Below are 25,301 nucleotides of genomic sequence, written 5' to 3' on the forward strand. Positions count from 1 at the left end.
CTAACTTTAGTCACATCTCCATGGAGACGAGCTGGAGACGTACCCACTCCCGGTAAAGATACAGTCTGAGCCGCTCACAGCAAAAACACTTGTTTGTTTGTACATATGTAGGTATTTTTCCAATGAGGAAATGATCTATCATAAAATAAATGCTAATATTTCCATTGTATTTATAAGTAAAATTGTACGTGGTGTGCCTTTAATTCAAGATCTACATTTGGACTCAAGCTAAAAACAAAGTATAAAACATGGACTTAACCAGAACTATGATATGACTTAACTACAACTCATGACACAATTAAATTGTGCAGCATTGGGCTGAATGTTTGTCCTTCTGTTACTTTTTTCCATCTCCACATGGGCTCTCAGCTCAGTCAGGGTCACTTTTGGACCCTTGACCTTGTGGGCTAAAATGATAATAACATTACACACAGAGCAATGTGAAATACATATACAAAAGTTGGATTAAAGAGTATAGAGATCCTCCATTGTAGCTTCACAAATAGACTTTGCACAGGAAACCCACAAATTTAACTAATGTCTACTTTAAACTCTAAAACTAGAGTTAAAAGAAGTTTGTACACTTCACATTTTATCGTCAGGTGAAACAGCACATATTTTGGCATAAGAAGGGAATAACCTTGCTTGGAAAAAAAACCTATGACCCAAACATTGCAGGACTTTTGTTATAAAAATTACAACATGGCAGTGAGGGTGCAAAGCTTGCTGCGTAGGAACAAGGACCAAGTGTTGTTGGGACGTCCTATGAATGAATGGCCCATGTAACACTTTCTCCCCACCTCTGTGCTCGGCCTGCTGCCTTGTACGTCTGTCTGGCTGCCAGAACATTATATAATAACAAGCAATCAGCTCACACAAGAAAACATGTGACTTGTTTTGAATTTATTGTCAACACAGCACACTAAACGCGTGTAAGTAAAGTCTAGTGACGCATGAAATCCCCTAAATCCATCTCATCCATATTCAAAAGACCAATGAGCCAGACACAACACATTCAATTACAGTCTATTTTGCATGCCATTTTTCTACACCAATTTTTTTTTATAGTGTCCAGCTAAGCTAAGATTCAGCTGAATGTCACTGTACAAAAACTACATTGGTTTCAAGCCTTTCATGATTTTGCTGTCATCATTTTAAATGGAGAGCTAGGGCCTGTCTCTATGAAATACCCACACAAAGTCCACAAAGTTGAACCTTGTCATTTCGTCTCCTTAGAATTAGATGGTTCTATCTGCCATTTTTGTCAAAACATATTCTTGTTCCTGGACCCCTTCTGTACAATATAAAACCTTTTTTGTAGAGTTTGGTGCATTTTTGAGGTTTAAATTACCAAAAGATAAGGCTCTTTCTGCAATTTTATTGCTTAACTTGGCGTTATAAGGTTCTATCTGTGTAAATCAATACCAACATAGAAAGTTACTAAACCGACCACATGCCGCCTCTCTTATAGCAGGATCTGAAAGGACATTTTATCACAAATTTCAGTGATTTATTTTGGGATATTATAATAAAGACAATGGGAATAAATGAGAGTTAAAGTTGCTTTCTTCCTTTTAAAGCATTTGTTGAAGTATTTTATAGGTGGCCGTTAGCTAGCTAACAACAACACGTCTATGCTCTCAGTTTGATATATTGATTTCTCATTGTTTATTGGCCTACTGTGAATGTTCCTTTAAATTGCACATACAACATTTTGGACTATACTGTTGCAATCAGTACAAAACATGCTCCTAATGACCAGCTCAACATAGAAAATGCTATTTTTGCCGTGGGTAATCAAAGAATGGATCTGGATGAGAACCTGACCTGTTTAAATCTTTAGTCACATCTCCATGGAGACAAGCTGGAGACGTACCCACTCCCGGTAAAGTTACAGTCAAGTCTTAGGAGTGCTGAGCCACTCACAGCAACACCACATGTTTGTTTGTACATTTATGAGGTATTTTTCACTTATGAAAGTATCTGTAAATGCCTGTATTTTAATTGCGTGATTTACTGGGTAAAATTCTACGCGGTGTGGCTTTAAGTAAGGTAGACGACTTGAAAAAAAACACCATTTTGACACGTAGTGACTGTTTGGGATGTGTTTGTGAATTGTTCTGAGGTTTGCTTTTCATTTAAAAAGTAGCCTGTGGCGTGGAAATAGTCGTTTGATAAAATGATAAGCCTGAAACAGACAGAACCTTCTACTTCTATGGGGGCATTTAGTCAGGGACTGGGGTCTATTGTGAAATACAGTATATTTCACTTGAGTTCACTTGCCCACAGATTAGACATTAAACATTCTGCCCTTTTGTCGTCAATCATGTGGATAAGCCCAGTAATTACACAGATATTACTGTAACCGTCCATAAACCAGGTAAAAGTATCTGCTCTTTGAGCAAAATCTGCTTTTTAATTCAGGCCTGACCACCACCTCATTGATAAAATAGACTCTTTAGAATGTTAATGATGTTAATGAATAGCAGCTGAAGCAAACTCTGTAGCCATAGCATTTGAAAGTGTAGAGAATGAGAAGACTATGATAACTGGGTGAGTCTGAAGGATGTATTTAGTTGCCAGTTTTCACATCTCACTTTCAAACCACAGTCACTGACAATAAATGCCGCCTGTTTCCGCTCAGCCAGCATCACCAGCCAACTAAATGTAGATGTGAAAGAGACCGTTTGGGTATTACTAGCTTAAAGACTCTAAAGCTAAGATATGTATACACTTCAAAGTACTACTCAAAATATGATCTATGGAAAGCAACAAGGAGTGCCTTCTTCACTTTACTAAAACTCATCAATTTGAACAAACAATTAATATTAATAACCAAAACAGGATTTAAATTGCAGCAGAAGCAGAGTATCTCTGTCAGTGTGCTTGAGTTCAAATGAGGTAACGGCACACCTCGATTTGACCTACATTTAGCTAAGGCTTGTTTAACTCTCGTAAATGTTTTTTTTATCTGATAAAATCACATGTGGCTTTCGACCATATTTCTAATAGATGCGTTGTGCTCAGACCAAAGTGAAAGTCTGGCATATGCTGGGCATGCGCTGTCTTTCCACTAAGTTGTGGTTTGACCAGAGAGATTTGTGAGGCTGTGACTGGGCTGAACAGGCAAACGTGAGGAAAGAGAGAAAAGGGGAGTGAGGCAAAGAGCACGTATGCAATGAAGGCGCTTATTCAAATAAGGAAGCAATAAAACTTCAGGATGAGTCATCTGAGTACACAAACAAAAAACCCGTCACTGTTGTATGTTGTGCCTGTGCGTGCATCCCAGTCTGTCAATCAACATGATAACAAATGTTTATTCATTAGCTGTAGCAAGCAAGCACTCAATAACTAGCTAAAGAATGTCAGAAAAGATCATGTATTAGCATTCTGGTAATAAAATGGGGAATGTGCCCATGACTAGTGAGTAATGGAACCAGTTTGACCTTGAGTCAAATTTAGAGAGCTCCACCAGCTGAAGCTGGCTGACGCTGCACACACTGGCTGAAGCTGGTTCAGACAATGACAAATATGCCTGACTCTAGTAACTATGTCTATTGGTTTCCTGTGTCGTCTATGAGCAAGTTATTGTGAGAAGATCTTTATTTATATAGAGCCTTTCACAGATATAGTCACAAAGCGCTTTACTTGAGACAATTTGTGTCGCGACTGCATCTAATCGTTGACACTTTACGACACCAACTTTATTACATATATGGTATTTGTGTATAATTAACTTTACGTCTCTTGAGATTTGTGATTCTTAACTTTCACTTTACTCAAGCAGGAAGGGATTGTAAAAATAAGAATTTAAAGATGATATAAAATGACATGGTATAAGAAGTGCCACATAGAGAGAGCATCCCAAACTGCTCTGTCACTGTCATGAGGCAGTGAGTAGAGTCAGCCTTCTGCACAGCGCCTGTTAATAATGCATCATGGGCAACAATAATCCGTGTTAGGTTTCCCTGTTCCATTAGGCTTTCTCTGTGGCTTATACTTTAAAGTGCAGTCAACTTTATGAAGCTCGTGAAGAATGAGAAGGAAAAAAGTCATTAAAAAAACTTTAAAATAAACACAATCCTCTTAAGTCAAGGCCGATATTGTATGAAAAGAGTAAATATTAGTCTTAAGCGGTGATGCTGTGTATGGGTCTATGGCTACGTACCGCTCTCCATGTCAGACTATTTTGTAATAATAAAAAACAAAAAGCAATTTATGTCCTAAAAAATACCACTTTGTTAAACACCACAAAAGCCGCCGAAGCTACGCAATGACAGCACGAGATTTTCTATGTTAAAACCAAAATGTCATTCTCTGCTCTGGTTCGTTTCCTCTGATCTCTCACTTCATCTAGCAGACCACAAACACTACAATGAGACGTTTTGTTTATAGTCGTTCAAGATTTTGGCTAAAACAATGAAACATTAACATGAGTGACATTTTTTGTAATTGGACTTAATGATCAAATGGAGGAAGGTGGGGGGTATTTCCCTTCACTGCAATTGGCACTTTCGAAACCTTTTGAATTTCCCCTTTGCTCTGCTGTGGATGGGCCTGCATGGACCACAGGCACGCTGAATGTTAAAGATCTAAATGGGGATTTTTTTGTCTTGTCTTTTCACAAGATAATACAATTACGGTTTTCAAGCAACCAAGAAAAGCTGTAGATGAAATAATGAATAGCTAGCACCTACACCTTAAATTAAATCATTTTACCATTTAGTGTTGGGATAACGCACACTCTCTCTCCACTCCGAGGACTTAATGGTCGAGTTAATCGGAGCAGATTTAGGGCCCCAAGGGTGCAGCCTTTGTGGGACCTAAAGACAGAGAATGGATTGTGTCAGCATTCTCAGTGCCACGTTTGGCTACCTGCCGAATGCCATGTTAAGGGTGGGCACTGGGACAGGGCAAACTGTGTGCGATGATGTTAAGGATTTGATAAGAAGATGAGGAATTCATTAAAATTACGACTATTTCTCTGCTTCTGAACAAACCAGTTAGTTCTGTTAAGTGGTTCAGTTATTTTTAGTGCCAAAAACTAAAGCATTTGTTTCACAAGATTTGGGTTATGCAATGCTGAGGGTCCAGGTTGATGACTAAGCAAATCCTTACTATTTTGATAATTGATAAACACACTACTAAAACAAAGTTACGCAATAGAAAAGGGGCTCAGGTGAACAGAGACAAACATATGTCTTGCTGTAAGACTTCATATCTTTGAGAGTGCCTCTGCATTTCCCTTGTGTTGGCGCAGAGTGATTGTTGTGTGTCGTAACATGTAAGTTAAGATATGATTGTAGTCGGGGACTCACACAATGCCTTTGTCCCTGTCTGTGCTCTATCTCACACTTTCACAACCCTTTTGACTGTGGCTGCTTCAGAATAAAGAGAATTGAGAAAGCTCTGCTCACCAGACCTGCCCTGCCAACTCTCTGAAGTAAAGGCCTTCACGTACTTTGGCAAACAGCAAAGCCCACAAGGCTGTTGCTATGGAAACAAAGGTGGCAGATTCTGATTCATTTAATTGTGCTGTATATGTATGTGAATGTATGTGTGCACTATGTTATGAAATTATCTACAGACCTTTTTGCATTTCAAAGGATCATCATTGACAGACATCTAATATTATTGTAGTATTGGGTTTCTCGATATAAAGGGGTGGCTCAGAGGAGCATTTTCCCACCTACTCCCGCCAGGGCATAGTGGTCAAAGGCGCATGAAGATGAGTGTCAATAGTTCCTTTATGCCAGGTGCCCAGAAAGGGAAGAAAAGCGCTTCAGAAATATAACAATATGCTTTTATTTCTATCTCCAAACAAGGCAAGACAGGGCTCTAGTAGTCTATAGTACAGAGTATACCAGGCTAGTTTATATTGTATTTGGGAGGTGTGGGCATGGTGTGGTGTAACTTTGCTTTATCTTTTCAGTTTTCACTTCCGCTTTTCTATTCACTGAGAAGTTAAAAGGATGAAGTTCCTCACAACATGGCTCATAAATGATGATTGATCTTACGCTAAAGTTTCCAATGTTCCAAGTAAATCTGAAAAAATGCTCACAATTAGGTGCAGTTGATTGGGAAATAAAGGATCTTGCGTATCTAAATACCCTGAAATGAGATTGGATATTTGTTACTGTCCTCTATATGACACTTGTGAGACTAAAGCTGTGTAAATTTGATTAGGAACTAGTGACTTCATATTTCCATGACACTGAAACAGACCTGGTAGTCAAAAACACTGCTAGAAACCTTTTCAATGTCACTTATCTGTTTTTGCAAATGAACTCCAGTGTATGTGGCTCTTGAATAAGTTCTGAAACCACATCATACCATCAGTTTTCTTCTGATATGATGTGAGTTATACTGGACTTTGATTCTAATTGATGTATCGTGCAATTTAGCTACATACTCTTCTTGTAGCTTGAATGTATTACTTCTCTCTCTTATTTGCAGCTCATCTGAGAATTAAGGATTAAAACGTCTTTCTTGGAGATGTGTTTTGGTATATGCAGCATGCCACTTCCAAAAGGTAAAGCAAACCTCAGATGACCTTGTGTTGGCTGCATCTTGGCTTTTGATTTCAAAGAATGAAAGAAATGGCTCTGCCAAGTACAAGCATTAGTGGTGTTATGTCATAAGCGTTTTAGTGCTGATTGGCAGTGTTTCATGTTTAATCAGTAAACTGTAGTGTAAAGTGACTACTGTGCGTGAAAACTACCTGTATAACCTTCTTATAGTGAATACAAAACATGAAATTTCTTTGGTCTTTTGGTGGCAAACAATGTAATTAAAAATCATTGTTTCATGTTTTGTAAAAGTTGTAAACATACAAGATTGGTCACCTAAAGCCCAGGTCAAAAGTCAGTGGGTGAGGGGTAAGCTTTAGACAATCAGGATAACACCCTGTCAGACCAAATTTGTCACTTTGAAACACTTACGGGGGACGTTTTTATATTGACTTTTAAAGATACAGCACTATTCGGAGTTTTCCTGTGTTGTCTGAAGATATTGCCTTTATCCGATACGGACGGTGGCTAAAAAGATAAATCTGACATGTTTAAAGGGGGTCCAATGGGATTGAGTGAAATTGTGCACGTATAGCGCTCAGGCTATCAGCCACTCCTGATAGAGCAGGGACAACAGAGATTAGTCACATGCACTTTCCAATTTTAGATGTGTTGGTATTGTGCGCTGTTACCAGACAGTGCCAGAGCATGAACAGAGATCCATGGAGAAAGAAAGCAAAGTCAGTAATTGTGCTCATGATTAGCTGTAAAAACAGAAACAGGAATTAATTGTTACTACTTTGGCTGTATGTGGGAAATTCCTATGGACAGACATGGCTAGTTTGTGTCCCCGGTCTGGGAATCTGCCCAATGAAGAATAAATATCACCCTGAAAGATGTTTTGTCTTACTTTTTCCACTTTTTTGGCACAGCATCCTGACAGAACAGACCATAGCCTTGGTTCTGTGGACATTTTAACAATGGGACAAGGGGAACTTGGGACGAAGAAGCTCAGCCAAGAGCATAACTTCTGGCCACCGACAGAAACAGGGTCCACAGGACGGTCAAGCTGCTCAGTTCAACTAAACTGTCGGGGGGTCATTTATTAAGGCAGGTGGTGTTAAATAGCGAGAGCAAGCTGAAAAATCAAATCTGCCATTTTGTGGGCATGTCGCACTTATAGTATCAGGCCCCCAAATCTGGTATGTAAATAAGACAATGCTGCATGAGTAAAAAAATGATGCTGATCCACTTTAACACATGCTACTCGCGTTGCACATTGCTAACATTTCAACAATTGTCCTAAATGATTAAAGTGTCAAAGAAATATATATATATAGAAAACAAAAAGTATATACCAATTCTGAGGTAAATTCCTTTCATTTTTCCTCATACATAAAAGATAAAGCCTCCATATAAGCGTTAGAATACTTCCTGAACCCCAAATTTAAAAATGAAAGATGCAGAGTGTGTATTGGGCAGTGTCAAGTCAAGTCAACAAACTTTGAAAACACTATGAGTACAAATAAGGAGATAGCATTCATGAAATTACCTGGAAACACAGACTCTCAGCTCCCAGACGAGGTCACAAGGCTTATTTTCACATCTCTCAAAGTTTCTTGTAAACAGTCAGGCACCACTGTTTTGACACAGAATCAAAGAGCGCCTTTGATGCATTTGTGTTGGGATGGACCACAACCCAGTCTGCAAAAGTACAGGACATAAATGTTGGTGAAACTGTATTCATTAGTATCCTAACATTATGAAAGTGTTCCTGTGACGTATACCGGACATACGATGCCTTTCCTTCTGATGGCGTTTTTCCCCAAATGTTGAATTCCTGAAACACAAAGGCGTGGGGTGAAATTAGGTCATTGGCATTAAAGAAGGACAGGATCTAAGTCTTGTTTGTATATACCTTTGGAATTAATGGGTAGTGACTATTTTACAGCATTATATCCAAGGGTTTACCCATATACATACATTGTTACAAGCTCAGTTGCAAAAACATATCTTTGTTTGAAAAAAAAAAACCTTGTTCAGTGGATTTTAATAAGAAAGTGTAGTTTTTGCTGCACTGAAATATCAATATTTACAAGTCTTTGCTGATTATTTGACACATTTTGGCAAAAGAACCCCTCAATTTACAATAAATTATGTCTGAAATAGCTCGAATAGTAAAATCTATGAAGAATGAAGCAAATCAGACTGAGGGGAAGCCATGGCACCCACAGCCGTGAAACCAGGTCTTAGTGGCATAAAGGATTACTATGGGCACTGAAGAGGAGCCTACGTGCGAGAGGGCACGCATTGACTCCTGGACAGTCTTTGTGCCCCTCAGAACATGAGCCGCCAGTGGACTCTGTGTAAATCCTGCTCAGATATCAGCCCCGTGTTAACAGGTCAATACCAGAACAGCAAGGATGCGTCAAAATACTGGATCAAACAAAAGCAAAATAACTGGAAAAGCTATAGTTTGGATAGGATATTAATAAAATGTCTAATGCAAACTAATGGTGATGATTATGATGTCAAGGTGTCCAACAGACTCACTTTTGATTTAACAGTCTTTGTGTTAGGTCATCTTTTATCATCAGTTAATGTATATATCATAGCAGGAGGATTGGGGATGGAGAATATTACAATCAAATCAAAATTACAACTAAGACGACAATTATTTGGCCAGTACAACACTACAAAGAACAAAATCATGTCTTCATGGAGTCTTATTGTGTTTAAAAAAGAAATAACTGCTAAATGAAGCACAGGCGTTAAATCAACCTGGGAGAGCATCACCTACCTCCAGCCAATAATCGCTTCCGTGAGGGCCACACTTCCACCTCAACCCATTAGCGTAAGAGCCGCACCACAGCCAATCATCGCCCTCGGTCCGAGTTTTAAGCCTCCAGCAATCATGGATTGTTTGCTTCCGAGCTGTGCTGCGATCCACCTCCGTCCCTTCTCCACCTCTTCTGCCACAGCTTCTCCCTGCTGCATCTTCACAGGTCTCCATACCACCACCAGTGTCCAGGCTCCGGAGGAAGACATCCCTAACTCCAAGCTGTTCATCCATACTGACTTGCATATATACATCGACGTCTACCACCAGGGTCTGATCGCCAAAACAAATATACATGTCAATAAATCTCCCTAATTTCTGCTTTTGTCTGAGTCTATCCAGGTTGAATGAACAGAAGTGTATCAAATCAAGAGGACGATATTTACTTTATATTGAGTATTTTAACTAGATTGAATATAAGTATTAAAGTATTAGTACTTAAGTATTGTTACTGCTATTAACGGATGTGTTTTCGAAATGTAACCACACATAGCTTAAGTGATGCCGCTTGAGGACCTGTTGATGGAATTAACTTAAAGTGTGTATGTTTTATAGGAGTGCTTTAAGAAAAAGTCATGGCAACTGAACTTGGTTTCCTCAAAGCTGCGCATGAGCACAAGCACATGTTTCTGTGAACAGTGTTCGTTTGAAAGCTAAGAACCTCCAAAGTTCCGCCACTGAGCTGTAACAACTAGAGGCTGCAGCACTGATTGGGAAGTTATCTGGCACAGGAGCTGGGATTATGGAAGTGAGAGAGTCCTTTTATGTTCATTTCTGAACTGGTGGATCTGGCAACAATAGGAGTGGAGCTACTGGTAATTTTAATAATCTTAGCTAATTCGAACTGTCCTGAGACACAGACAGATAATGTTTATGACATTTACAATGCAGAGAAGACTCTTAGCCTAACTTGAAAAAACAAATAGTTTTCCATCAAAAGTACTGAATTTTCATGTTATTTTTGCTTTGCTTTTTTTTTTTTGTCTGTGCCAACGAAAAGACCAGTAATCGTTTACTAAAATAGTTGTCAACTATTTCAATAATTGATTTGTTGCTTAATCAATTACTTGTTTCAACATTAATTGTAACAAAACTAATCTAAGGTCAGTTTTTTAGACACCAGGTACATATTTACAGTGAAAACTGAGGAAAACAGGGAATCACACCGGAGGAAACAAAAAGGGGTGTTCAATATGAGCATATATGGGGAAATGAGAGAGTTAGTGATTGAGTGATGAGCATGTTTTACAGTTTAGGTTCGAGGGTTTAAGTATTTGTTTGTTGCATGAAGAGTGAGTGTGGGCAGGTCATCGCAACAACAACAACACCACAGTAGTTGATGATCATGGGACCATATATTGACGCTGTTGGGTGGTATTATTGTTAATTTATTGGGCAAAGAGACATCATCTTTGAATTGCAAAGATTATGTTTGATCATTTATTGATTTATTAGAAAGATCTTACGTATGAGTGTATTGTGTGGCTTGTGGTGCATTAAAAAAAACAGGGTGTGTGCAGTAGGCAAGAGGTGTGTGTGCCCTCCTACGCTGCTTCACTCCTGTTTTACCCTTTTCTCTTAGTATTAATTATTATAGTTTGCATTGGTGTTACCGTTGTTATTGTAGGGAGCTCAAATATGAATTACATTTTTCTAGCATTTCAATGGTTTCCAAGTTATAAATCAAAACTAAGAATAGATAGAGCTACACTTACTCGCGGCAGCTTTGATCAATAACTTAACTCAAGTAACTCAATAAAGCTTATATTACAATAACTTTCAGATAAGATGAGATCGCATTATGTTTAATTGCAAACTCTGTATTTTGTTACCATTTTTTTGTTGTTGCTGTTTTGGTGCAGTAAACATTAAGGAATTACTGTAATAGACCTTTTGTTAAGAACATGACATGCATTACGACCTTGCAATGGAATAATTCTAGTTGTAAACATTGTGCCCAGTCCACCCTATGATCGATGGTTTTCCAGGGTGCTAGTTTAGGCGTGTGCACATAATTGTTCTTCACTGGTTCTATCATTATGTAACATTTACTGCAAATAACGTCTGATATCCGACAGGCATTTTTGTTTCCTCCGGTTTTCAATGTATCAAATGAGATGCAAGATAAACACATCTAAAGTCAAATTTGAAACCATTATCCTGTCTGACGTTTGAGCTTCTGCTGCAAAAACACCAGCATTTCCCTTCACTTGTTCCTAATTATTTTCACAACACACACCTCCCCTCTTCAAACAGTCATTCATTTGGAAAAGCTGTTTTTACAGGGTTTTGTTAAAACAAACTGGCCACATAGCAGACAGGACCCTGTGTAATGGGTAAACATGTCCCTCCACCAGTTGGTAGATCACAATGCACATAAGTCATTGTTTGAAAACCGAGTATAAAGCGGAATTAACATTTTATTACATATCTATATTTACAACTTGGGGAGAAAACAAAGTATTGGGGTTACTTGTAGTAAACAGCAAGAACATTCATTCCGCCTTTATTAAGCTGCAAACGTTTTTATGGCAGAAATCATAGCGACATGCTGTGAATTATACATTAATATAAAACATAACACATCCCTGAGCGCTGCACTCCGGTCGCCCACTGCTCCTTACAGGTCGCCCCAGCAGCATCGAAGGATGGACCAAACGTAGAGGACAACTTTAATTATTTGAGCATGCCAGTGAATTCATTCAAAACCTGTTCGGCAGAAACAATGTTTTTTATGCTTATTATTTTATTTAATAAAAAGTTTATTAGGGGAAAAAAAAGTACTTTACAGTACAACTTTTTTTTTTTCAGGATAGGATAAAGAAGAAATCACTACCTTATAAGGAATGAACATCCTTTTCTGCATATGGTGACATAAGGGCTGGACTAATACCTTTGTGCTGTATTGCTTTTTTTTTATTTTTTTTTACATATTGTACATCATTATCTATCTGTTTTTGATGCATGCACACTTTTTGCAACTTGCACTTTTACATGAATGTATTAAATTCAAGCAAATTCCAATTCAATTCCAATTTACCTGAGAAGAGACAAAAAGGAATTAAATAGCCTCTGTAGCCCATCTGTGGCATCTGTGGCATCTGTGCTATTTGCACAATGCTATCTGTGCTTTGAGTTTTGTATATTCCAGGAAATAAGAAAAACTGAGTCAACTTCATAGTCAACTTGAATCCAGTTCCCGTAGTGTCAAAATGGGCCCTGCCCATTATGGTCAGGCTCAGCCATTGGCGCTGCCGTCAGGGCGCTCCCCATTGGTTTACACAAGGAGGTTTGGTCTTTGGTCTTTCTGCGTAAACGACCAGCCCATTATCGAGGCGATATATGAGGTCCAACCGGCTGGTCTTCAGAGAAAAATCATTTTAAAACTTTTACAATCCCACATCTGTTTTAGAGGAAGACTTAACATCTTAAGCCCTATTTTTGACGAGTGGCTGAAAGACGCGACGATCCGATTGTTGTTGTTGTTGTTTTTAGCTTTTCTTTTACTAAACTTTGCTGCAGCAAATTCAGACAGCGAAAATGGGGGCCTTGTAAAAAAAAAAACTCAAGAAAACCAAGAGAAAGACGTAAGCTTCGATAGCCCACAAAGACAAAGTGATCTGCGTCGTGTTTTCCTGCTGCTGCTGCTGCCATGGACTCGGGCAAGGTAACCACACACCCCTAACACATCCCAAAGGCTGTCGGACCTGTTTCATGCGGCTGCTGTTGTCTTTGTATTTGTTGTGCTGAGTGCAGCAGCGTGCACTAAAGCTCAGTTTAAGGTTCAGGGTTCAGGTTGTCCCGGGTCCTGTTTCATCCATGTGCTTTCTGTTTGCTACGTGAATAAGCTGCTATCGCGTTATTACCGCTGTACGACCACCGCCACCACACAACACCGGCGCTATCGAGAGGGTGGCCGAGCTGTAAAGATGCTTAAAACAAGAATAAATGATCATTTCTTACGTTTTAAAGCTACAAAACCTATGGAGGAAACACCACGATGCGTGTGTTTCGCGTCACCACCGGCGTAGTTTCCTGGTTTTGATGTAAACGAGAGATGCCCGTCTATTAGCCATAAGCATCCTTTTATTATGGATGGAACAAGGACGCACACTTAGGCTACAGACTTTGTTGTAAACGTTGCAGTACTCGTTATTAATATAAACCTTCCTGAAGTACCAAACAGTAGCATAGTAGATTGTCAGATATATTTTCATCACTTCACTGGAATGATGGTATTGTTTGCTTACAGCCACCTCTTACACAGAACCAAAGTGGGTAAATTGTCTCCTCAAGACTAGGAACTTGTTTAAATGACATTATAGCTAAAGGGAAATTTGCACCAAACAAATGTGAATTGATGTAATTGTTCAGAAAGTAAATAATAGGGCCTATAGACTGTCTTCTTGCCGGCTCTGCAAAATATAAACTGGGATATTACTGGATCCCAGCGGTTTGTTTTGTTCTATTTTAATCCGGCATGTTATTGTGTCATGGCCTTTTCAGATGGACGTTCAGGGAATGGGTCCCTGTTCCTGTCCCGTTTTGGGAATTCACAGTATTCAAGGCTTTACAAGGATGTTTGCCTCCCTGCTCTCTCTGCTCTATAGTTGAAGCACATTCCCCGATTGACCTAGGATTTTATGGCTTAGTGCTTTAAAGAGCAGAGTAACAGGCCACAAGTGAACAAAAATATACGTATTGACCTTTTATATTTTCAGGTGTGTTGCCAAATAGTCGCGTGGGCGAGTTATTGAAAGGAACCACACAGGTTTACTCCAGAGCATGTTTTGCGTGCCAGCATTATGATCAGTAGCCATTCCTCTCAAAAGAATGAAAGTTATGTTAATTGTCACATTATCAGATTAAACCTGAACTCTTTACACACTTGATTACGCTGGACGTACTGTCAAACATAAGTGCTCTCAATCTGAGATCTACTGTGAATCGAATAGCTCTGTTGTTTATGTTGAATAGTGTCAGCCAACCTCTAATGAGGAATAACGAAGTGTTTTGCTGTGAATGTTGAGATTAAAAGATCTGGGTGGGATTTAATTGAAACGAACAAGCGAGTTTGTGTGTAACTCTTTGGCACACAAACAGGTTCATTGTGTTGCGAAATGGCTTATTCTTTTATGTAAGAGACATAATTCAAGTATGGTTAGTTCAAGTCAGGTCATATTAGCATATCTACAGTCTTGTTGACTTGTTAATTAAAATTAGTTAGGTCTTTTGGAGACAAAGACACTACATTCACTTAGCAACCACAATAACAAAACAAGTGAGTGAGCTAAAAGGCGGAAGACTTCAGTCCAAAACCTGTCTGTCAATAATCATCAATTATTTTAATTGCAGCAAATGATACAGAGGAATGGTATATATTGGACCCCACAGACGCGTTAACTGAGCTCTTGATTCAGGACCTAGTACGTGCTGAGCGACACATATACTCTCTGTGTGAGTCTTTGTGGCAGGATATGGTCTCATTCTTATTTGGTTGATGTGAATGTGAGTCTATCTTCCTTTACTTTGGTTTAAGTGAGTCACAAGTTTACAACTGCTCAGAGGAACTTGTGTTGTAGTTACCACCAGTCTCCCTCCAACACTAAAGTTAAACAAACTTTGTAACAGTTTAAAGACTAGGTTATATGTTACTCTGGTTGTTGATTAATTGTTTAAATGCTCTTTCGGTCCATGTGTTGATATTTTACCTCTTATGTCAACAGAAGTAAAGTCAGCTGGCCCTTTGTAAACAATGTTTCCTGGTCACTATTCTTTTTTTATTTTACTGTTACCTTGTAGTTAGTACAAGAGAATGAATCCTTATGAGGATAACTAAAGTATACCTTAACCTTAACAAGGAAGTCATTCATCTCAGTCTGGGCAGTGGAGACAACAAGGTTGTTCAGAAGCTTCCTGTTTAGATTAGTTGGAGATGGAAGAGGGAGTGATGCACCCAACGTTTGTTGTGAGATTCTCAATGTATTTACAAGCCTGCTGTCATTTTGTTGAACTGCTGTGCAAGCATTACAATGCAAATTTTGTTTTCCTGATAACCACCAACTCTGTCCAGGCACTACACCTCACGCCCTAATCTCACAGGCAAAAGAGTAGTATTTACATAAAGCGCTGTGTCACTCATGCTTCTTTAAAATGTATGAACTAATAATAAACCTGTATTAAAGCCTTTTGAGAATGGAAGCACGAAGCAGCAAAAGTATAAATTCTGTTCATCTTTTTAAATGGACATTTATTGTAGGATTTTGTGATTGAGCCAAAACATTTCAAAAATGCTGTCTCACAGTGAACATAACTCGTAAGACTTGCTAAATACCAGATATTAGTCATCCATGGTGTCTTTATCCAAAACAATTCATCCATGCATGATAGAAATAGAAACTTCAGGTGCTTCACAGATTTTAATTGGTTCTTCGCAACAACTTTGTGCTGACTATTATCATAAAATACCTTTGGAGGGTTCGCCTGCACCGTTTGCCAAAAAGGAAGCCGTACATTTGAGTATTTATACTTGTATTGCGTACTTCTATTGTGTACTAAACAATCAGAAGTTTTGGAGAGATCACTCTAACACTCTATCAGGGACAAAAGATGATTCAAGTTCTTGTTAGTTTTACCCAGAGTCAGAATCCTTTAAAATACCTCAATCGTGTTTAAAACCCAAGGTCAGTCTGAGGAGGTCCTGGTGTAACTAGGTTAAAGGTAAAGTCGTAGTGTATTCAGTTTAATAAGAACAGTGGCTTTTTACCTCCACTGTTGGTTTTACACATCCCCTACATAACCGGGTTTGTGCATACCAGGAACAGGACTGCCACAATACTTGTTTGTGTACTTGGTCTCCTATTGGGGCTCAGAGGCAGGACTAAACACGTCGAGGTTTTATGCTGCTACAATCCAGAACAGTCTTACTGAGATGTGAGACATGCTACTGTTTCTGATGCGATCCAGATCCTGTAAACGACTCTGTTCAGATATGATTATGACAAGTTAAAGTAATGTGCTATCCACCATTTACTTTTAAGGAGTAGTTTGGGCTGGGCTTTATTTGACAGGACAGGAGACAAGAGAAACAGGAAGAGACGTTCAGATATTTACTGTTTATGTGGTAGCTTTAATCACAAGACTATCAGCAGCACGCACTTTTTACTTTAACTGTATTGTACACGCAGTCATAGTTACGTTTTGTGTTTTCTGACTGTATCCACATTTAATCTATGCTGCTTTTATCTGTGAAGCACATTGAATCACTATGTGTATATTTATTTTCACCTCTTGCTTTGCCCATTTGGTCGTAAAAAGTAGACACTCATGCTGAAAGCTGCCTTGAGTTTGGTGAAAATCAACATGGCTCCGCCCCTCAGAAACTACAGTGTGTATACTGTGCCGAGTGTCGTCATGCACCGAGTGAACCGGCACATGAGGAAGCCATTGGTCCTCAAAAAGAGGCGTGACTAAGGGAAAGTGAAGACGCTCAAGTGGCTGCCTCCAAAAAATGTGGGCCGTGTTTTCCCCTTTGCTATGTTAGTAGAGTGACAGAGAAGAAAAAAGAAGGCAGCCTCAAATCCCAACATTTGAATGTTTTAATCCACAAGGTTTTAATGAAACCTTGTGGGGTTGTCTTCAGGAGGATTTAGCAAAAGTTATGTATGTCTGAAGTTCTGAACCATTTGGTCACAGGGGAATACTTAGTTGATTAAAAAGCTCAATTCCTCATTTGACATAGTATTTGTTAAAGGTCAACGAAAAATTTCACAAATATCCTCTTATTATTTCACAATATTGTAACACAAGCCCTTTCTTGGCTAACAAACGGGTCATAGTCATGTTTTTTCGGCAGATCTTCTGTTGCCATAATATAGCACACCTGATATGTCTAGCCATCACAGAGCTGGAGTCAAGCCATGACACGGGGAAGTGGCAAAGAAGTTGGAAACACTGAACATGGACTAAAGGGCAACGGGTCACCAAGCTTACATCATGTCGTACTGAGGAATAATATGACTAAGTTGTATGTTACAGTCTGAGGCATATCTGGGCCTGCGTCTGTGGGTACCCAGGGTGCTGAGGCTGCTACAGCGCCCACTAGTGGATAGTTTACACATTACAGGCAATATTAGATAAATAAGGAATAAGCACAGAAATAGCGTTTTGTGGTCAATCTTGTCTCTCAGCACCCCCTGGCCAAAATATCTTCCCACGGCTCGGCGTCTGTGATGCAGGAAATGGACATTGACATTGCTTTATTAACTTCATCGTATGAAGAAAATCTTCCCTAATCTATTGGTCTCTTCTGAGATTAACCAACAAATGAACTCAGGAATAACATGGAGCGACTGCTGGACCTCGGCCCAGACACAGGTTCTCTGAACAAGTACTTTGAGGCTGAGTCTCTCATGTAAACACATGCTACATTCATCCTGCAGCATTTAATCTTTTCAAGGAAAATACTTTCACCGTGAGCTCTAACAATGAACAGTGTGTTTATCTTCATTGTGGTGTAAACATTAGCCACTTTGTTGCATTCTTTAATGAAGTTTTATGATAACTTCCTGAAAGAGGAAGAATGGCCTTTTTTATTCACGAGTTTAGTTTCTTCATATAAAAGTATGTCATATGATCTGTGTAAAAGTGCTATTTGATTATAATGATGCTACTTTGCAAATAATTGACAACCGGTGTTTTTGTTTGTGTTTTCTTGCAGCAATTAACGTTCCCGTTGTTGCTGTGCGTGGGAACAGCTGTGATTGGCTCGCTACAGTTTGGCTACAACACAGGTGTCATTAACGCTCCTCAAAGTGTAAGTCATCTTTATTCATTTAATATGAACTGGGGCTGGGCTCTGAGTCATTGGAAAAAATGTTACGCTACCACTTCTGTAATATCAGGAAACCTTTTAAATCGATAACCAAGTTTTGATGCTTGGTGGGTCCATTTGCATTAGATAGGAGTCACTTTCTCCGAGCTAAAATAAATGATAAACTTCCTGATTTTGCTCAAAATTATAGTCTTTTTGGAATTTGTGAGCTTTATTTTTATAACTTATTTATTGTTCTAGTTAAGCATAGGAATTGGAAATATTGTTCAGGTATCAGCAGTACCAACAAGGTCCTAATGTAAGTACGGGCACTTCAAAAAAAGAACAATACCCAGCCCTGATGTTTAAATATTCCCCGCTTTCTTTGATTGTTTTCTTTAAACGTGGCGGGGGGGTGAGACACTGAGAAATAATAACAGCTGAGGCTTGAAGACCAGAGGGAGTGGATTAAGAGACCAGACTGAAGGATTTCTGTCTATATCCAAAAAACGTCATTCTTCTCATCAGGGAAAATGTCCAGAAGGGAGCATTGAGGTACCTATATTAACAGTGCAATAACAAAGAAGGAAAATCTAATGAGCAAATATCTTCTAGTAATAATATATATTGCATATTTTCTGCCGCCTCTGGATATAGTTGTATTGGATAATATTACCAAAGTAAACCAGTCATTTCCTGAATGTCCACCTGGTATTGTGTTGGTCTGGACACACCCTTTGGCTGCACAGCTGTCAGCCAGTAGTAAAATTTACCATCAGTCTTTGTCTCAGGCTGCCTTTTATATATTGTTTTACAACTCTCACCAACCTATGACTGCTCTTTGATGTCAAAGGATTGCAATGTGTATGAGCTGTTTTGAAAGGTATTGTTGTGTAGAAATGTGACTGTTTTTCCTTCTATGGGGTTTTGTGTTTAAATGGGTTGCTCATCATTGGCAATAAGTCCGAGTAAACCCCATAAGGTCACACAAGGTTTTCTCACACCTTGATACATAAAATGTAAAATTGAGAAGCCACTCAAGTAGAGTAGAACACATTAATGACATTTATAATTAGAATAATTCTGTTGAATATAGTGCACAAAACACAACATTTTTAACTTCACAAGAATGACAGTTACTGCAAAAAACTACCCAAGTTCATGTGCTTGAGCAACCAAACCTAAAATCAGTGTAATAAGAGAACAGGCAGACTGGGAACAAAGGGGACCTGGGACCTTCTCGCGGCAGTTTTTCGCAGATTATTTTGAAATGAAGATATGATATGATGTAATCCAGTGCTCGTTGGAACCGGCACGTGTTAGAATCTACGTGTTGCCTGTTACATCCTTAAGCTGGTGTGAGGCCCCCCGAGTCTTTATCCCCACTCCCTCGTGTCACAATGATTAGCACAGTCACATGTAACTAAGGCCGCTCAACAACACCTGGACAAAATTGCAAAACACTTGCTAATCTAGTAAATAGCCGAGTCATTGTTGACAAAATAACAGATGAAGAATTCATATGCACACACGGACTCTCTCATTTGAGTTTAAATGAAAGAGTCCAGGGATGCTGCTGGCTGTGACGAAGGCCTTGCTCCGTGCTACAGCGTCTATGATTAGATATGCTCTTTCAAGGGCTCCCTGTTTCTTCTTCCTCCTCCTGCTCTACTGCTTGTTCCAGTGTGCAAATGCAGTCCTTATTTGGAGGCCCATTCAAATTACATAGTTAATCATTTATCTTCACCATATCGTAAGGTCTTTCAAAAAGCTTCACAATTCGGGCCTGTATCCAGGTTTTTGTACAACTCAAGGTGATTTTGGCAGATAGCTTTTCAGATTTTCATGAAAAGTTTCTTTGTCAGTGCGGAGTGAATGTGAAGTTAACCTTGACAGCCCAACATCTAGTCTGAAACTGAATGAATAGACTGTGATTGTGTGGTTCAAATGCTGGTTTAAGGTTTTTGATTCCATGCCTAGAATTAGAGTGTAACTTTGTAATTGTCGAAGATAGCTGAAGATTAGATTTATGCACTGTATTATTTGTGGTATGTACACATCAGTATGCGCTTAGTTAGCAAAAGTGGTGCATTGGATATTACGGTTGATGAAGTTCAGTGTCACACTTTTTTATCAGGTCTATGATAGCACTAAGGTCATGTAAACGTTGACCTAAATAGGTTTGTCTCCTTGAGGGGTATGCCAAAAGTAACTTTAAATTGAAGTTGACTTCACACCCCTGCGATACCACCTCAGTTGCTATGTTCCCAAATGCACACAGAGTGTCATCTTATCTGACAGCCACATGACCAAACTGGAGCAGACCTTTGGTTGTGATAGCTGAGCGCAGGGTCAGGCGCATAGTGCTGAAGTCACCGAGTGGCAGAGTGGTCCAGCACATTTTTGAGTCATGTGAGACATTAATTCTGACGAAGAGATGACGAAACGTCTCACTACAGACACGGGGGCGGAGTGTATTTGTCAACATTATCATGGGCATGGCATTCAGAAATGTGACACATGCTCCTGAAACTTCCTGTTAGGATCATGATTGGACAACACCGCCCCCATCTGGACATACATGTTTGCATGTAGTTATAATGATAAGTTGAAGAAGAGGTTGTAATTCCAAACTCTGTGATTGTTTTGTGTTTTTAGGTTATTGAGCGCTTCATCAATAATACATATGAACAACGCTACAGTGAACAAATTACACAGAGCACACTCACTGCCATCTGGGCTGTTGCTGTTGCGATCTTTTCAGTCGGTGGCATCTTTGGTTCCTTTTCTGTCGGACTGTTTGTGAACCGTTTTGGCAGGTAAATTTGGGATAAAATCATAGATATTGCTGTCTTACTCGCTCTTCCATACAAACCTAACTCGGAATATCTTCACAGGAGAAACTCAATGCTGATGGTGAATGTCCTGTCCTTCCTCTCTGCCGGTTTGATGGGTTTTTCCAAGTTGGCGGGCTCCTGGGAGATGCTGATCATCGGGCGGTTTGTGGTGGGCCTGTACTCTGGGCTCTCCACCGGTTTTGTTCCTATGTACGTGGGTGAAGTTTCTCCAACTGCCCTACGAGGGGCTCTGGGTACCCTCCACCAGTTGGGCATTGTTGTCGGCATCCTGATGGCACAGGTTTGTGACTTCAGCTTGTTTTCTTATACACAATAGGTTACCATGGTTTTCGAAACACTTGTATTTATGTACATTTTATTGTGTACATCTAAAATGTATTGGATGTGTCTAAACGTTTTGTCTTTTTATTTCTTTTTTTAGGAAAGTGGTTTCTTTCTTTCTTTCTTTTTTCTACCTCTTTTTTCTTTTATTTAGTATTGTGTCAGTTACAGCCCATTCTGTCCACACACAAAAAAAGAAACATAGATTTGATTTGATGTACTGCAACCTCCTCCAATAGTATTCTTTTTGTATCTTTTGGGGAGTAATGTCCTATTTCCTTGGATTTTTTGCAAGTTCCCTGTTAAATGATATGCATAGTTGATTAATAAAGATGCATTTTTAGATATAAAAGAAGGTGAAACAGACTTAAGAATAATTAAAAAGCAGGACTTGCAAAACTGTATTTTAACTCCAATCCTTTAAAACTGTTTTTTTGCTACATATTTCAGGTGTTCGGATTGGAATCAGTCATGGGGAATGACGAGCTCTGGCCGCTTCTGTTGGGCTTCATTTTCATCTTTGCTATAATTCAGTGCGTCTTGCTTCTCCTTTGCCCCGAGAGCCCCAGATTCTTGCTCATCAACAAGAATGAAGAGAACAAAGCCAAGAATGGTATATTTCATCATAGATTCAGCTCTACTCAAAATAAAACTAAATAAACAGTTTGTGGCTCGTGTTGCTGACTTGCTTGTTTCGTGCTTGCTAGTGCTGAAGAAGCTCAGAGGGACCACAGACGTGAGCAGTGACATCAAGGAGATGAAGGAGGAGAGTCGTAAAATGATGACTGAGCCCAAAGTGAACATCCTGGAGCTCTTACGCTCTCACCGGTACCGCCAGCCCCTAGTGGTGGCCGTGGTACTGCAGCTCTCCCAGCAGCTGTCCGGCATCAATGCTGTAAGTTACAATGGCATTACACATTGAAAACGTTCTCAACTTTGATTTAACTCTGAATTGAACAGCATGACTATCTGTTGTAGGTATTCTACTACTCCACACGTATATTTGAGAAATCAGGAGTTGAGCAGCCGGTGTATGCCACTATTGGAGCTGGAGTAGTCAACACTGCTTTCACTGTGGTGTCTGTAAGTCTGCTGACTCTTCCTGAGAATTTAAAACGTTCTGTATTACATTTATTGTTTGCTTTAAAAATGTTTATTCTCCTGTAGTTGTTTGTTGTTGAACGCGCTGGCCGTAGGTCTCTGCACCTCATTGGGTTGATGGGAATGGCTGCATCCACCGTTCTAATGACCATTGCCCTGGCCTTGCTCGTAAGTTTAAGTTGGCAACTCATACTTGATCATTTAAATGTGTGGTTGTTGTCACTTTCTTACTTGACGTCGGTCTTCTGCAGGAGAAAGTTAAATGGATGTCGTATTTGAGCATCGTGGCTATCTTTGGCTATGTGGCCTTCTTTGAGATTGGACCAGGTCCCATTCCCTGGTTCATTGTGGCAGAGCTGTTCTCACAGGGGCCCAGGCCTTCAGCCATTGCGGTTGCAGGTTTCTCCAACTGGACTGCCAACTTTATCGTGGGAATGTGCTTTCCATACGTTGAGGTGAGACAAACACTGGCTTTGAGATTCATGAAGAAATGTGTATGAAATACGGTAATATGACAATCCCTAATTATTTCATCTTTGTGTTTTGTTTCCCCAGGAGTGGACCCGCCCGTACGTGTTCGTCATCTTCACTGTGTTGCTGCTCATGTTCTTCATCTTCACCTACTTCAAGGTGCCAGAGACCAAGGGCCGGACGTTTGATGACATTGCGGCCGGTTTTGGACAGACCGCGGTTGTTCGTGGAGAGAAGCACTCAGCAGAGGAATTCAGCAGCCTGGGGGCAGACTCTCAGCTCTGAGCAGTTTTAAATGGTGGACAATGGTCTATGACTCATTAAAAGTAGACTGGTAGTTTGTTTCACACTGTCAGCACATTTCGGGCACCATACAGTTACTGCCCTATGTGATTGTCCAACATGACATCTTCGCTCCCTGACACTGAGAAATGTTCCATAGACCTGTGGGATGTGATGTAAAGTGAAGAGTGGGTGAAGGATGGATTTGGAGGGTTCTGAACTATTTAACGCCTTAAGGAAAAGAAAAAAATGTGTCTTGTCTATTCATCTATTTTTCTAGTAACTTAATATTATAGTTTTGTGTGACCTGTTACACCTGGTAATAGAATACTGTAGAGCATTGGTCTGTTAGAGTTATACTTTAACACTGTTGACACTGTAATGCTGATGATGCCTTATATCCACTAGATGGAGCCGTGCCCCTTGAAATCCACTCACAAAGTTTGCACAAGCGAGAGAGACAATTTGAAGTGATCAGAGTAACAATTTTCAATACAGTTTTTAACATTTATGAATTAGATGAACCATTTATTAATTATATACATTTGCTGTAATAATTTCTTTTAGATGTAGTTTCTTATGTTTTAAAATTCATTCATTTTTAAATTATGAGATTATTAAGCAAACAATTTAAACATGCATCAATTCAGTGCACTAATGTGGTGAAACTTGGATTCTGTCTTTACATTTTCCCTAAAATTAAGAGTTCTGGCTCATGCGACAACCACATAGTATCGTCAGATAAATGACATAAACATGGACCAAATTGAATGTCAGGTTTTGGTTGAGGTTCCTATGGTTGGTAAATGTGCTTTTTATGAATCTCCCGTTGTGACTTGCACTCCCTGATCTCCGTTACTGTAAGTGCTGCAGAGGATGGTCTTTCGTAGCTGAGGTTGATTGTTACAGCATTGTGTCACTACTCTATGTACAGTTCACTGTCTATGACTGCTGTATCACTGCTTATAGAATGTGTTGTTTGAGCTTTGCGCAGCACTTTATGATATTCACAGTGACATCTCTTTTGACATCACACTTGTGTTCAAATATTTTTTACTGTATTTTGTACTCACCATGTGGAAACTTTGTTACTGACAAGACTGAAGTACTGCTGATGGGTTACTTGATGTTTTTAAAATGGAAAATGGAATTGTTTGATATGTTTATTTAAGTAAATATGCTCAGTTTTCGTAACCTAATGAGTCATGAATCCAAAATTACAACAGTAAACATTCCGGGTTATTTTCAAGTGTACATAGAGCTTTAAATTCACAATTGCATATTTGTAACAATACCATGAATGCACAAGGATGCAATCAATGACAAAAAACACAGTATGAAGTGTACATAAATATTCAAATACTACCTAACGCACATGTGTTGACAATAGATGGTCCACACAAGACATTATGTACATAGAAAAGCTCTCAGTGGTATTTTTTAAGAAATCCTTGTATATTTAGTACAACTTTGTATTCAGCGTTCACATTTGATCAATGAAGTACTGTATAATGTGATGAATGAACACTAATAAAATCATTCTGCCTTTTATTTTAATGACTATATATTTTCTCGGATTTAAGCAAAGATCAGTTTGGGGTTAATAAAAAATCCAGGTCTCATAAAAAGTGTAAATAAGTACCTAGAGTTGTGGATGATGCTGCTTTTGTTGATGTAAATTATAAAAAGGGAAAAACCACAGTATCCAAAAGAAATTTTAAAAGCCTTCAGATTGACCTTGACATTGATTAATCTGACCCGTGAACCAAAAAAGTACCTATAAGATTTAGTTTCATGGGTATTCCTGGCAAAGAGAGACCTATTCAGGCACTCCAGACCATAAGGCACAGGGTGCCTTCTAAATTTGCAGGAATAAAAATTACAGAAAATAATAATCAATTGCATTATTTATTTATTTAAGTGATGATGCATCACAGCAACAACTTGTTTGTACAAGGCACAGGGCGCTCCCAAAGAGTGGAGGACAGAAGTCTTTATAAAAGACACAGAACACAGTGAATCCTGGTCCACACTCAGGTGAACATCATCAACAAGTTCAACAGAAGAGACCTTACAACAGGCCTCACTGACACACACTGTCACCAAAA

General features: G+C 39.2%; 1 protein-coding gene and 1 long non-coding RNA gene across 2 annotated transcripts; one reads left to right on the forward strand and one right to left on the reverse strand.

Moving 5' to 3' along the window:
* Nucleotides 1-8,080: 8,080 nt before the first annotated feature.
* Nucleotides 8,081-13,465, reverse strand: LOC306979746. The gene is made up of 3 exons (XR_013793959.1): nt 13,056-13,465; nt 8,297-8,349; nt 8,081-8,213 (listed from the first exon to the last, which is right to left on the reverse strand). It is a non-coding gene; the product is annotated as an uncharacterized lncRNA (long non-coding RNA).
* Nucleotides 12,717-24,722, forward strand: LOC306979745 (solute carrier family 2, facilitated glucose transporter member 1-like). The gene is made up of 10 exons (XM_079578844.1): nt 12,717-13,015; nt 18,068-18,163; nt 20,819-20,979; nt 21,058-21,298; nt 21,790-21,952; nt 22,047-22,234; nt 22,318-22,422; nt 22,507-22,608; nt 22,692-22,895; nt 22,996-24,722. The coding sequence occupies exons 1-10, from the start codon at nt 13,001-13,003 to the stop codon at nt 23,194-23,196; spliced, it is 1,476 nt and encodes a 491-aa protein (XP_079434970.1). The 5' UTR covers nt 12,717-13,000; the 3' UTR covers nt 23,197-24,722.
* The last annotated feature ends 579 nt before the right edge of the window (nt 24,723-25,301 follow it).

This window comes from Gobius niger (genome assembly GCF_951799975.1).
Source record: "Gobius niger genome assembly, chromosome: 20".
Taxonomy (NCBI): Eukaryota; Metazoa; Chordata; class Actinopteri; order Gobiiformes; family Gobiidae; genus Gobius; species Gobius niger.

Coding starts and splice junctions, on each gene's coding strand:
- LOC306979745 (XM_079578844.1), top strand. Junction 18,164..20,818: donor TCATTAACGCTCCTCAAAGT/GTAAGTCATCTT, acceptor TTGTGTTTTTAG/GTTATTGAGCGCTTCATCAA. Junction 20,980..21,057: donor TTTGTGAACCGTTTTGGCAG/GTAAATTTGGGA, acceptor ATATCTTCACAG/GAGAAACTCAATGCTGATGG.